At 39.0% G+C, this 16,006-nt stretch overlaps 2 protein-coding genes across 2 annotated transcripts; both read left to right on the top strand.

The window, feature by feature from the left end:
* Positions 1-656: 656 nt before the first annotated feature.
* LOC117314950 lies at positions 657-10,635 on the top strand. Its single transcript, XM_033869057.1, has 3 exons — positions 657-771; positions 1,032-1,137; positions 10,303-10,635. The coding sequence occupies exons 1-3, from the start codon at positions 679-681 to the stop codon at positions 10,500-10,502; spliced, it is 399 nt and encodes a 132-aa protein (XP_033724948.1). The 5' UTR covers positions 657-678; the 3' UTR covers positions 10,503-10,635.
* A 360-nt stretch (positions 10,636-10,995) lies between these two features.
* Positions 10,996-13,006, top strand: LOC117314949. Its single transcript, XM_033869056.1, has 2 exons — positions 10,996-11,583; positions 12,219-13,006. Exons 1-2 carry the CDS (start codon positions 11,310-11,312, stop codon positions 12,416-12,418), a joined length of 474 nt encoding a protein of 157 aa, XP_033724947.1. The 5' UTR covers positions 10,996-11,309; the 3' UTR covers positions 12,419-13,006.
* The last annotated feature ends 3,000 nt before the right edge of the window (positions 13,007-16,006 follow it).

Here is a 16,006-nt window from a genome sequence, read left to right as displayed (position 1 = left end):
GTAAACTTGCCAGTAAATACTTAACTCAAACGTCTAATGATGCAGGGCCCTGCAGGTAGGGGATAAGAATTGTACCTGCTGACCCCATTGCATGATCGTAAGAGGCGACTAAATTTCGGATCTTATCTTTTCTCTTCTTTCTTAACAACTTTTTTCTTCCTAATGTCTCCCTTGACAATGCCTCACTTTTGGCCTTTAGCTGAGCGTTCGCCGCTGTGAGGAAGGCTTTGGGTTCTATCCCCTGGCCGAGACATACCAGAGTCTTTAAAAATGGTAGTTGCTGCTCCAGCTTAGCGCTCAGCATATTAGGAGTGGGACGACTGGTTCGCCCGTTGTCAGTATAATGTGACCGAGTGTGGTGTGCTGCTGGGTGTCTTCGGCAGTATGCTTCAGTGGGGTAGCACTATAAATCGGCAAAAGTTCCGGCCTATCACAAGGAGACTTTACACGAACATACCGCAGCCTCCCAAAACATACATACGTATTCGCCACACGCATGCATGTCGCACGCACGGGAGGCCGTCCTTAAATGACCTTAGCTGTTAATAGGACGATAAACAAATAAACCAAACTAAACTAATGATGCATCATTTGAAGGAGTCTTTAGCTTTATAGGGGCACGATGACATGGAGATATTGTTCTTTATCTAATATTACAGCGCTACAATCTAGGACAGGATGGGGGCGTTCTGGGGGCACGTTGACCTTGGGATCTTCTTCATGGCACTTGGACTTTGGTGGCTTTATAACATCTTCAGAGATTATTTTATGGTAAGTTCGACTTGTTTCAACACGACCTGCTATAAAACATGAAGGATATGCCTGTATAAATGTGTGTACACAAACGATAACCTAATATGCCAAGCAAATTTGAAATTTTTAATTTGATTGAAATAGAATCAAAATTAAATGATGATTATCTCACAAAAAAGGAAATATGTTATTTTGTATGCATAATTATTAGTAAAGCAAACAAATTGAAACCTGTTTCACAAATCCGAAATCCTACGTATACGCTTGACCTGTTTCAGAGTGGATGTGACTTGAATACATTCAAATCCAGGATCAGCTACGGACTGCCGTGTAAGCCTCGCATCCCTATAGAAATCATCTTGAAACTAATATTTATTGGTGCAAGTAAGTTCGGAAATTCTTCAAAATATATATACACAGACGATACACAAGCATTTATATTCAACAACATCAATAGCCTCGATCTAGGATATTCTCAGTAACAATCTAGGATAGTCTCGGTAACAATCTAGGATAGTCTCGGTAACAATATAGGATAGTCTCGGTAACAATGTAGGATAGTCCCGGTAACAATCTAGGATAGTCTCGGTAACAATACAGGATAGTCTCGGTAACAATACAGGATAGTCTCGGTAACAATACAGGATAGTCTCGGTAACAATCTAGAATAGTCTCGGTAACAATCTAGGATAGTCTCGGTAACAATACAGGATAGTCTCAGTAACAATCTAGGATAGTCTCGGTAACAATCTAGGATAGTCTCGGTAACAATCTAGGATAGTCTCGGTAACAATCTAGGATAGTCTCGGTAACAATACAGGATAGTCTCGGTTACAATCTAGGATAGTCTCGGTAACAATATAGGATAGTCTCGGTAACAATACAGGATAGTCTCGGTAACAATCTAGGATAGTCTCGGTAACAATACAGGATAGTCTCGGTAACAATACAGGATAGTCTCGGTAACAATACAGGATAGTCTCGGTAACAATCCAGGATAGTCTCGGTAACAATACAGGATAGTCTAGGTAACAATATAGGATAGTCTAGGTAACAATACAGGATAGTCTCGGTAACAATACAGGATAGTCTCGGTAACAATCTAGGATAGTCTCGGTAACAATCTAGGATAGTCTCGGTAACAATCTAGGATAGTCTCGGTAACAATACAGGATAGTCTCGGTAACAATACAGGATAGTCTCGGTAACAATCCAGGATAGTCTCGGTAACAATCTAGGATAGTCTCGGTAACAATACAGGATTGTCTCGATAGCAATCTAGGATAGTCTCGGTAACAATACAGGATAGTCTCGGTAACAATACAGGATAGTCTCGGTAACAATATAGGATAGTCTCGGTAACAATGTAGGATAGTCCCGGTAACAATCTAGGATAGTCTCGGTAACAATACAGGATAGTCTCGGTAACAATACAGGATAGTCTCGGTAACAATCTAGGATAGTCTCGGTAACAATCTAGGATAGTCTCGGTAACAATCTAGGATAGTCTCGGTAACAATACAGGATAGTCTCGGTAACAATACAGGATAGTCTCGGTAACAATACAGGATAGTCTCGGTAACAATCCAGGATAGTCTCGGTAACAATCTAGGATAGTCTCGGTAACAATACAGGATTGTCTCGATAGCAATCTAGGATAGTCTCGGTAACAATACAGGATAGTCTCGGTAACAATACAGGATAGTCTCGGTAACAATACAGGATAGTCTCGGTAACAATACAGGATAGTCTCGGTAACAATCCAGGATAGTCTCGGTAACAATCCAGGATAGTCTCGGTAACAATCTAGGATAGTCTCGGTAACAATGTAGGATAGTCTCGGTAACAATCTAGGACAGTCTCGGTAACAATACATGATAGTCTCGGTAACAATATAGGATAGTCTCGGTAACAATCTAGGATAGTCTCGGTAACAATCTAGGATAGTCTCGGTAACAATCTAGGATAGTCTCGGTAACAATATAGGATAGTCTCGGTAACAATATAGGATAGTCTCGGTAACAATCTAGGATAGTCTCGGTAACAATCTAGGATAGTCTCGGTAACAATATAGGATAGTCTCGGTAACAATCTAGGATAGTCTCGGTAACAATCTAGGATAGTCTCGGTAACAATCTAGGATAGTCTCGGTAACAATCTAGGATAGTCTCGGTAACAATCTAGGTAAGTCTCGGTAACAATACAGGATAGTCTCGGTAACAATATAGGATAGTCTCGGTAACAATCTAGGATAGTCTCGGTAACAATCTAGGATAGTCTCGGTAACAATATAGGATAGTCTCGGTAACAATACAGGATAGTCTCGGTAACAATCTAGGATAGTCTCGGTAACAATCTAGGATAGTCTCGGTAACAATACAGGATAGTCTCGGTAACAATACAGGATAGTCTCGGTAACAATCTAGGATAGTCTCGGTAACAATCTAGGATAGTCTCGGTAACAATCTAGGATAGTCTCGGTAACAATACAGGATAGTCTCGGTAACAATCTAGGATAGTCTCGGTAACAATCTAGGATAGTCTCGGTAACAATACAGGATAGTCTCGGTAACAATACAGGATAGTCTCGGTAACAATACAGGATAGTCTCGGTAACAATCCAGGATAGTCTCGGTAACAATACAGGATAGTCTCGGTAACAATCCAGGATAGTCTCGGTAACAATCTAGGATAGTCTCGGTAACAATACAGGATTGTCTCGATAGCAATCTAGGATAGTCTCGGTAACAATACAGGATAGTCTCGGTAACAATACAGGATAGTCTCGGTAACAATACAGGATAGTCTCGGTAACAATACAGGATAGTCTCGGTAACAATCCAGGATAGTCTCGGTAACAATCTAGGATAGTCTCGGTAACAATACAGGATAGTCTCGATAGCAATCTAGGATAGTCTCGGTAACAATACAGGATAGTCTCGATAACAATACAGGATAGTCTCGGTAACAATCTCGGTTAGTCTCGGTAACAATCTAGGACAATCTCGGTAACAATCTAGGACAATCTCGGTAACAATCTAGGATAGTCTCGGTAACAATCTAGGATAGTCTCGGTAACAATCTAGGATAGTCTCGGTAACAATCTAGGATAGTCTCGGTAACAATATAGGACAGTCTCGGTAACAATCTAGGATAGTCTCGGTAACAATACAGGATAGTCTCGGTAACAATCTAGGATAGTCTCGGTAACAATCTAGGATAGTCTCGGTAGCAATCTAGGATAGTCTCGGTAACAATCTAGGATAGTCTCGATAACAATATAGGATAGTCTCGGTAACAACCTAGGATAGTCTCGGTAACAATCTAGGACAGTCTCTGTAACAATCTAGGATAGTCTCGGTAACAATCTAGGATAGTCTCGGTAACAATACAGGATAGTCTCGGTAACAACCTAGGATAGTCTCGGTAACAATCTAGGATAGTCTCGGTAACAATGTAGGACAGTCTCGGTAACAATACATGATAGTCTCGGTAACAATATAGGATAGTCTCGGTAACAATCTAGGATAGTCTCGGTAACAATCTAGGATAGTCTCGGTAACAATCTAGGATAGTCTCGGTAACAATATAGGATAGTCTCGGTAACAATATAGGATAGTCTCGGTAACAATCTAGGATAGTCTCGGTAACAATCTAGGATAGTCTCGGTAACAATATAGGATAGTCTCGGTAACAATCTAGGATAGTCTCGGTAACAATCTAGGATAGTCTCGGTAACAATCTAGGATAGTCTCGGTAACAATCTAGGATAGTCTCGGTAACAATCTAGGTAAGTCTCGGTAACAATACAGGATAGTCTCGGTAACAATATAGGATAGTCTCGGTAACAATCTAGGATAGTCTCGGTAACAATCTAGGATAGTCTCGGTAACAATATAGGATAGTCTCGGTAACAATACAGGATAGTCTCGGTAACAATCTAGGATAGTCTCGGTAACAATCTAGGATAGTCTCGGTAACAATACAGGATAGTCTCGGTAACAATACAGGATAGTCTCGGTAACAATCTAGGATAGTCTCGGTAACAATCTAGGATAGTCTCGGTAACAATCTAGGATAGTCTCGGTAACAATACAGGATAGTCTCGGTAACAATCTAGGATAGTCTCGGTAACAATCTAGGATAGTCTCGGTAACAATACAGGATAGTCTCGGTAACAATACAGGATAGTCTCGGTAACAATACAGGATAGTCTCGGTAACAATCCAGGATAGTCTCGGTAACAATACAGGATAGTCTCGATAACAATCCAGGATAGTCTCGGTAACAATCTAGGATAGTCTCGGTAACAATACAGGATTGTCTCGATAGCAATCTAGGATAGTCTCGGTAACAATACAGGATAGTCTCGGTAACAATACAGGATAGTCTCGGTAACAATACAGGATAGTCTCGGTAACAATACAGGATAGTCTCGGTAACAATCCAGGATAGTCTCGGTAACAATCTAGGATAGTCTCGGTAACAATACAGGATAGTCTCGATAGCAATCTAGGATAGTCTCGGTAACAATACAGGATAGTCTCGATAACAATACAGGATAGTCTCGGTAACAATCTCGGTTAGTCTCGGTAACAATCTAGGACAATCTCGGTAACAATCTAGGACAATCTCGGTAACAATCTAGGATAGTCTCGGTAACAATCTAGGATAGTCTCGGTAACAATCTAGGATAGTCTCGGTAACAATCTAGGATAGTCTCGGTAACAATATAGGATAGTCTCGGTAACAATCTAGGATAGTCTCGGTAACAATACAGGATAGTCTCGGTAACAATCTAGGATAGTCTCGGTAACAATCTAGGATAGTCTCGGTAGCAATCTAGGATAGTCTCGGTAACAATCTAGGATAGTCTCGATAACAATATAGGATAGTCTCGGTAACAACCTAGGATAGTCTCGGTAACAATCTAGGACAGTCTCTGTAACAATCTAGGATAGTCTCGGTAACAATCTAGGATAGTCTCGGTAACAATACAGGATAGTCTCGGTAACAACCTAGGATAGTCTCGGTAACAATCTAGGATAGTCTCGGTAACAATGTAGGATAGTCTCGGTAACAATCTAGGACAGTCTCGGTAACAATACATGATAGTCTCGGTAACAATATAGGATAGTCTCGGTAACAATCTAGGATAGTCTCGGTAACAATCTAGGATAGTCTCGGTAACAATCTAGGATAGTCTCGGTAACAATCTAGGATAGTCTCGGTAACAATCTAGGTAAGTCTCGGTAACAATACAGGATAGTCTCGGTAACAATATAGGATAGTCTCGGTAACAATCTAGGATAGTCTCGGTAACAATCTAGGATAGTCTCGGTAACAATATAGGATAGTCTCGGTAACAATACAGGATAGTCTCGGTAACAATCTAGGATAGTCTCGGTAACAATCTAGGATAGTCTCGGTAACAATACAGGATAGTCTTGGTAACAATACAGGATAGTCTCGGTAACAATCTAGGATAGTCTCGGTAACAATCTAGGATAGTCTCGGTAACAATCTAGGATAGTCTCGGTAACAATACAGGATAGTCTCGGTAACAATCTAGGATAGTCTCGGTAACAATCTAGGATAGTCCCGGTAACAATGTAGGATAGTCTCGGTAACAATCTAGGATAGTCTCGGTAACAATATAGGATAGTCTCGGTAACAATACAGGATAGTCTCGGTAACAATCTAGGATAGTCTCGGTAACAATCTAGGATAGTCTCGGTAACAATATAGGATAGTCTCGGTAACAATATAGGATAGTCTCGGTAACAATACAGGATAGTCTCGGTAACAATCTAGGATATTATCGGTAACAATCTAGGATAGTCTCGGTAACAATCTAGGATAGTCTCGGTAACAATATAGGATAGTCTCGGTAACAATACAGGATAGTCTCGGTAACAATCTAGGTAAGTCTCGGTAACAATCTAGGATAGTCTCGGTAACAATCTAGGATATTCTCGGTAACAATCTAGGATAGTCTCGGTAACAATACAGGATAGTCTCGGTAACAATCTAGGATAGTCTCGGTAACAATCTAGGATAGTCTCGGTAACAATGTAGGATAGTCTCGGTAACAATCTAGGACAGTCTCGGTAACAATACATGATAGTCTCGGTAACAATATAGGATAGTCTCGGTAACAATCTAGGATAGTCTCGGTAACAATCTAGGATAGTCTCGGTAACAATCTAGGATAGTCTCGGTAACAATCTAGGATAGTCTCGGTAACAATCTAGGTAAGTCTCGGTAACAATACAGGATAGTCTCGGTAACAATATAGGATAGTCTCGGTAACAATCTAGGATAGTCTCGGTAACAATCTAGGATAGTCTCGGTAACAATATAGGATAGTCTCGGTAACAATACAGGATAGTCTCGGTAACAATCTAGGATAGTCTCGGTAACAATCTAGGATAGTCTCGGTAACAATACAGGATAGTCTTGGTAACAATACAGGATAGTCTCGGTAACAATCTAGGATAGTCTCGGTAACAATCTAGGATAGTCTCGGTAACAATCTAGGATAGTCTCGGTAACAATACAGGATAGTCTCGGTAACAATCTAGGATAGTCTCGGTAACAATCTAGGATAGTCCCGGTAACAATGTAGGATAGTCTCGGTAACAATCTAGGATAGTCTCGGTAACAATATAGGATAGTCTCGGTAACAATACAGGATAGTCTCGGTAACAATCTAGGATAGTCTCGGTAACAATCTAGGATAGTCTCGGTAACAATATAGGATAGTCTCGGTAACAATATAGGATAGTCTCGGTAACAACCTAGGATAGTCTCGGTAACAATCTAGGATATTATCGGTAACAATCTAGGATAGTCTCGGTAACAATCTAGGATAGTCTCGGTAACAATACAGGATAGTCTCGGTAACAATCTAGGTAAGTCTCGGTAACAATCTAGGATAGTCTCGGTAACAATCTAGGATATTCTCGGTAACAATCTAGGATAGTCTCGGTAACAATACAGGATAGTCTCGGTAACAATCTAGGATAGTCTCGGTAACAATCTAGGATAGTCTCGGTAACAATCTAGGATAGTCTCGGTAACAATATAGGTTAGTCTCGGTAACAATACAGGATAGTCTCGGTAACAACCTAGGTTAGTCTCGGTGACAATCTAGGATAGTCTCGGTAACAATATAGGATAGTCGGTAACAATCTAGGATAGTCTCGGTAACAATCTAGGATAGTCTCGGTAACAATCTAGGATAGTCTCGGTAACAATCTAGGATAGTCTCGGTAACAATCTAGGATAGTCTCGGTAACAATCTAGGATAGTCTCGGTAACAATCTAGGATAGTCTCGGTAACAATCTAGGATAGTCTCGGTAACAATATAGGATAGTCTCGGTAACAATATAGGATAGTCTCTGTAACAATCTAGGATAGTCTCGGTAACAATCTAGGATAGTCTCGGTAACAATCTAGGATAGTCTTGGTAACAATCTAGGATAGTCTCGGTAACAATCTAGGATAGTCTCGGTAACAATACAGGATAGTCTCGGTAACAATCTAGGATAGTCTCGGTAACAATCTAGGTTAGTCTCGGTAACAATCTAGGTTAGTCTCGGTAACAATGTAGGATAGTCTCGGTAACAATGTAGGATAGTCTTGGTAACAATCTAGGATAGTCTCGGTAACAATACAGGATAGTCTCGGTAACAATACAGGATAGTCTCGGTAACAATACAGGATAGTCTCGGTAACAATACAGGATAGTCTCGGTAACAATACAGGATAGTCTCGGTAACAATCTAGGATAGTCTCGGTAAAAATCTAGGATAGTCTCGGTAACAATACAGGATAGTCTCGGTAACAATCTAGGAAAGTCTCGGTAACAATCTAGGTTAGTCTCGGTAACAATACAGGATAGTCTCGGTAACAATATAGGATAGTCTCGGTAACAATCTAGGATAGTCTCGGTAACAATCTAGGATAGTCTCGGTAACAATCTAGGATAGTCTCGGTAACAATCTAGGATAGTCTCGGTAACAATACAGGATAGTCTCGGTAACAATCTAGGATAGTCTCGGTAACAATCTAGGATAGTCTCGGTAACAATATAGGATAGTCTCGGTAACAATCTAGGATAGTCTCGGTAACAATCTAGGATAGTCTCGGTAACAATACAGGATAGTGTCGGTAACAATACAGGATAGTCTCGGTAACAATCTAGGATAGTCTCGGTAACAATCTAGGATAGTCTCGGTAACAATATAGGATAGTCTCGGTAACAATACAGGATAGTCTCGGTAACAATATAGGATAGTCTCGGTAACAATATAGGATAGTCTCGGTAACAATCTAGGATAGTCTCGGTAACAATATAGGATAGTCTCGGTAACAATATAGGATAGTCTAGGTAACAATCTAGGATAGTCTCGGTAACAATCTAGGATAGTCTCGGTAACAATCTAGGATAGTCTCGGTAACAATCTAGGATAGTCTCGGTAACAATCTAGGATAGTCTTGGTAACAATATAGGATAGTCTCGGTAACAATCTAGGATAGTCTCGGTAACAATACAGGATAGTCTCGGTAACAATACAGGATAGTCTCGGTAACAATCTAGGATAGTCTCGGTAACAATCTAGGATAGTCTCGGTAACAATCTAGGATAGTCTCGGTAACAATCTAGGATAGTCTCGGTAACACTATAGGATAGTCTCGGTAACAATCTAGGATAGTCTCGGTAACAATACAGGATAGTCTCGGTAACAATCTAGGATAGTCTCGGTAACAATCTAGGAGAGTCTCGGTAACAATATAGGATAGTCTCGGTAACAATCTAGGATAGTCTCGGTAACAATCTAGGATAGTCTCGGTAACAATACAGGATAGTCTCGGTAACAATCTAGGATAGTCTCGGTAACAATACAGGATAGTCTCGGTAACAATATAGGATAGTCTCGGTAACAATCTAGGATAGTCTCGGTAACAATCTAGGATAGTCTCGGTAACAATCTAGGATAGTCTCGGTAACACTATAGGATAGTCTCGGTAACAATCTAGGATAGTCTCGGTAACAATACAGGATAGTCTCGGTAACAATCTAGGATAGTCTCGGTAACAATCTAGGAGAGTCTCGGTAACAATATAGGATAGTCTCGGTAACAATCTAGGATAGTCTCGGTAACAATCTAGGATAGTCTCGGTAACAATACAGGATAGTCTCGGTAACAATCTAGGATAGTCTCGGTAACAATACAGGATAGTCTCGGTAACAATATAGGATAGTCTCGGTAACAATCTAGGATAGTCTCGGTAACAATATAGGATAGTCTCGGTAACAATCTAGGATAGTCTCGGTAACAATCTAGGATAGTCTCGGTAACTACTAGGAACACCATCCCTTTTGTCTATACTGTTCGAGTTCGTCACGAATGTATACCTCTATTTCTTCTGTCCTAACGAAACGTCCCGTTAACAATAGTCACCACAACAACCTATGAAATATCTAAAGTTACCAAAGCAGCTTTACCACCAATGAGATATAGTTTACATTGTATTTGTAGTTATGCTGTTCGAGCTCGGCACGAGTGGTATGCAGTTCATCAGCGCTGACGGGAACTTCAAAAGTATTGTCTACCTTCAGCACCTCAGTATGTTTGGACTCTTTTTCATTCATGCATTCGTTGACCTGATGGAATGGATCGACGCCCCTGTACCCCGGGGGTCAGCTGCCATGACTGGAGCACTCGCCTTTGGGTGGTGATTATAATATTGACTTTTCTATAAAACTATTTAATTAATTGTTCATGTCGTTACGTGTGTTCTTTCGACGAAGGATGATTAAGACGGTAATTGGTGGTAACATTTTGTTTGGTATATGATCTATTTTCGAGACAGAAAACCGCATGTGTAATTAAAATGTACTGTTTTGTCAAAACGAAATAGCGTAATCGTCCTACAAGTTAGTATGTATATTATTTTTGTATGTTTACACTGTAATACATTTTGTTTTTGTGTTATTACGCTGTGATATATTTTGTCTTATACCACCAAGAAGAAATTGACCACATTGTAAACATCTGAGGAAAAAGTATACACAATCGTCACACAGTAGGTTGACACTGTGATATAAACTTTACAAGGCTGTTTTCACAATGCGGTATGTCCAAATGTGTTGGTGACTGTCATATATATCCTGAATGTCGGTACGATACCTCATATTTACCTGACATTTACAGGACCGCTCTGATATGTTGGTGACGGTCATATATAGCATGAATGTCGTTACCTCATATTTACCTGACATTTACAGGACAGCTCTGATGTGTTGGTGACTGTCATATATAGCATGAATGTCGTTACCTCATATTTACCTGACATTAACAGGAACGATCTGATGTGTTGGTGACTGTCATATATAACATGAATGTCGTTACCTCATATTTACCTGACATTAACAGGACAGCTCTGATGTGTTGGTGACTGTCATATATAACATGAATGTCGTTACCTCATATTTACCTGACATTAACAGGAACGATCTGATGTGTTGGTGACTGTCATATATAGCATGAATGTCGTTACCTCATATTTACCTGACATTTACAGGACCGCTCTGTCGATGTACTATCACGTGGAGGTGGGTAAAAGAGACCTGGTGGACGTCCTCATACACACCATGCCTAACTACGTAATCTACACGTTATTGGCGAGCTTTCTGTACGAACATTACCATGGTTACCGGGGAATTCTCGCCCCAACAGTTCGAGCGTTCTCCACACTGTTTCTCGGGACCTGGTTTATACAGGAGGGTTGGGTTCTGTTTGTGCATGATAGATTTCCTGGTAAGTGTGATTATTGTATTTGAAAGAATGAACGCGAAAAAACCGTCATTCCAACTCAAAATAGTTAAAACGGGAGCAAAATAAGAAACAAAGATATTCCACGGAGACTAAGACCAGGTGACCCTGAAGAGTAAGCGCTTTCTGCTTCGTCGAAACATTAGTAATAGAGACATCGCGCACACGACTTACGGTATAAAATCCTAATATAGAGGATTATCTCCGAAACACATGCTCTAGTACCTATTTAATGTTTTACAAACTTTTACCGGATGAAGAGGTGAAATAGATAAATAATGAATAAATAATGATCAATAATAATGATAATAAGCTGACGTTACGTCATTAAGAACAGAGACAGTCTGACCTAGATTAAGCTAAATCATCGAGGGTTATTTAAATCATTACACATACACAGGGCTGTGGTGCCTTTGTATCGTTAAACACAAAACAAATATATTCAAACGATCCTCTACAACCAATGACAAAAAAGAGGTTTCACTGTAATAAAGGCCAGATACTTCGATAAATTTTGACAACAAAGCGAATGCAATATAACAACCTGAGCAATAGCACATTATCTGTATATGTATACGTACTCTCACCGTTTTTTCAACTATTGATGATTAATTTTGTAGGTGGTGAGAAAAATCCGGAATGGGACCTGGCTGATGTGCGTAACGCCCATTTTATTCCCGTCGCCTTCGGATGCCATCTGTTGGTCGACTTTATAATTGTTGCCATTTTATATGTTGTATTGTACTTTGTATACATCCCCAAGTCGAGACTTGTATGTCTCCGTCTTTGCCAGAAATGGAGACCGTTGAAAGACCAGTGACGAGGACGAAAATGAATGTCTGCTGCTCGGCAACGATGACAAAGAGGACATGTTGATATAATCAAGTATTTCCATGCTACCTGATTTCATCGGACAAAGTTATGATTTGTTTGACGATTGTTAGTGCTGAAATGGTTAGTTTTTAAACTTTGGAATATGATTAATAATAATGTATTAATGTCAATTAGCTATGGCATCTTGTTTTCGCACTGGGCCACTGTTGCTCTTCGCTGGGACACCAATGTGAAATCCGCAATTATTATTTGGTGGCCCATTCGTAACAAACTTGCCTTTTTTCTTGGCGAAAATGTTCCTGTCCGACCACGTGATATGTCTCTGGCTTTCCTGCCAAAAATGAAGTCCTTTCTTGCTTCCATCCGGGCCAACAAGAGTGATTGATACAACATTTTCCTTTGGCAGTGTATCAGCCAATCAAAAATGACGTTACAAACTTCGAAGTCATTGTTTACGGTATGGGCTGATTACACTTCTCAGGTAAAGGAAATGCTTGTTACAAGAGTATCCGAATTATTTATTTGATTTACGTATTTATATGGGATCTTTTACACATTAGAAATGTATCATTTATTATTTTTGTAGTAAAAACATTTTTCAACTCATTAAACAACTTGTTATATGTTTCTTTTTGAAAGAAGTCATCGATATGATTACAGAAAATACCTGGGGTACATTCATACACGGAGTTCCTCTGAGGTTGATAGAGTATCAAACATTGTGGACTAAGTGTAGTTGTATTGAAGATGAAAATACGGATGTATTTAGTCCATTAATGAAGGTTTAAGACATCTACTAAAGGACTGAGATATAGATACTTGTACCAGGAATATATATATGTTATTACCATATCAGATTGATGCAATAATATGGAAATTATACTTCAACAATGAGTAGGCAACTGCCAGAATTATCGAACGTCCTATTCGTCCATTTAGAATATTGTATTTCCATGAACACCATCATACAAGTAATGTTCTTTTCTAGATAAAGTTAAAATGGAGCGTATTTCACATAATTTAATGACGTAATATACTAAATATCAAATCAGAAGAATCATTTACTTCCTGATTATACTAGTTTGATTGTGATAAAATTGTCAAACAGAATGTTAAGATCGACAAAACAGCATCATTAAAATGAAACCGTAATTCTTACTCGACACTGATAGAACGCATGTAAATTACAACCAAGGAAATCATAAATTTGACCATCTAAAAAGTACAAGGAAGATAAGACCAGATGTTCCGTATGGGTAAGCTTCTTCAGTTTCCCCGACTTCCGAATGGATAAGCTTCTTCAGTTTCCCCGACTTCCGAATGGGTAAGCTTCTTCAGTTTCCCCGACTTCCGAATGGGTAAGCTTCTTCAGTTTCCCCGACTTCCGAATGGAAAGCTTCTTCAGTTTCCCCGACTTCCGAATGGGTAAGCTTCTTCAGTTTCCCCGACTTCCGAATGGATAAGCTTCTTCAGTTTCCCCGACTTCCGAATGGATAAGCTTCTTCAGTTTCCCCGACTTCCGAATGGATAAGCTTCTTCAGTTTCCCCGACTTCCGAATGGGTAAGCTTCTTCAGTTTCCCCGACTTCCGAATGGATAAGCTTCTTCAGTTTCCCCGACTTCCGAATGGGAAAGCTTCTTCAGTTTCCCCGACTTCCGAATGGGAAAGCTTCTTCAGTTTCCCCGACTTCCGAATGGGAAAGCTTCTTCAGTTTCCCCGACTTCCGAATGGGAAAGCTTCTTCAGTTTCCCCGACTTCCGAATGGGTAAGCTTCTACAGTTTCCCCGACAACACCCGTCATACGAATTTATTTCATATCGGTGTTGAGCGACATTCTCTCTGGAATCACTAAGTATATCAACAAGCACTGAACACATCTGGCTTAATAACAAAGTGCTCATCACAAGATGCTCATCACAAGATGGCTGCCTAAAGTATAAGGTAACGACAAATCTCAGGGATATTGTGGTTACAAGTCCACCAATAGAGTATCTATATATTGTAATTACGAGTCCACCAGCAGATTATCTATATATTGTAATTACAAGTACACCAGGAGAGTATCTAGATATTGTGGTTACAAGTCCACCAGTAAAGTATCTAGATATTGTGGTTACAAGTCCACCAGTAGAATATCTACATGTTTATTGTGGTTACAAGTCCCAAACTCATGTCTAGATACTAAACACTATTAACTAGACGTGTGTAAGTCTACATATAATACTGTACAATCCGTAAGTTAATTCTGTCACGTATTACATTAAAAACAGATGTTTCTAGAAAGAACATTTTATTGTATCAAACTGGAAAATAATAGTATCATTTTATATGTGACATTATTTTCACATACATCACACATTATTTCAGAGCTTGTGGATGAATACTGTTATGAACATTTGAAATTAGAAACAAAGGTGTACGTAAATGAAGTATATATGTTGTGAATTGCATGGACAACATATGGCAAACATAACATGTTATGACTTTACAAGTAAAACAGTACCAATTTAAGATATATTTTAAATAGGGATTACACAACGAGTGGTTGTTGTATATGGTATTTCTCTTATTTGACTTAGTTATTTTCCTGAAGTTACAAAAACAAGATCTTTAGAGAGTTTTTACTTTTCTCTTTAACATTTGTTTTTTTTTTAAATATTTTTTATACAATTCATAACAAATAATAAGCTTTTTTTTCAAACCAAACGAAAATGATAGAAATTCACATATAGTTTTCAAGAATATGACAAAAACAGCCGCCGAACTACTTCTTGCGTGTTATCATTTCCGGGACATGGTGAATCGGCCTTGAAGTGTTAGTCAATGAAATTGCATTGATCTAGGTGATTAAAACATAGTCCCTGTCAAAGTCCACCATATCAACCAATGAAAATGCATTTTGAATTTATTCCACGTGTGGTATTAACTGAATGGTATTCAACAGTTGTAATGATTATTTCATGCCTTGGAGTTGAATAAGACCCACCTATTGTAGCAGAAACCCGATAAATAGAGGTTCAACCGTTGATTGTATAATGTATCATGTCTGAAGTTAATAAAGATATATTTTTAGTGAGGTTAGAATTTGTACGATGAAATAATCTTGTCATCATATTTTCACTAGTTACCAATTCTTTAAAAATGAATTCGAATTGTTACAACAAGTAGAGATGATGGTGGACACTTTTTCAATCTTTAGTGTATAAATAATAATACGCGATAAAATAATCTTAATTAAATAAACATACGTTAACATTAACTATTAATTTTATTTTTCAAAAGTGTCCCAGTAACGCTCGCATTTATCATAACAATCAACAAAATGTGTGAAAAGAATAATGATTTTTGTTGGAATTACTGTATGGCAAGGTCATGGAAAACGCGCTGTCGGTAAGGAACAGTTAAATTTAAGCTTAAATCGATATCAATTAGCAATGTAACAAGACAACAACATGTAAGGAATAAAAACATAAATGGTGTAATCCATAAAACTGATATCACAGTGTATTAGTGGGCATGCTTACCTGATTTTGATTCAATGCCTCCGCTAGGGATCGAACCCGAGACTTTCTAG

The sequence above is a fragment of the Pecten maximus genome, chromosome 17 (assembly GCF_902652985.1).
Source record: "Pecten maximus chromosome 17, xPecMax1.1, whole genome shotgun sequence".
NCBI classification, from domain to species: domain Eukaryota; kingdom Metazoa; phylum Mollusca; class Bivalvia; order Pectinida; family Pectinidae; genus Pecten; species Pecten maximus.
The sequence above is the reverse complement of the archived record's forward strand: the minus strand, read 5'-3'. Positions and strand labels throughout refer to the sequence as shown.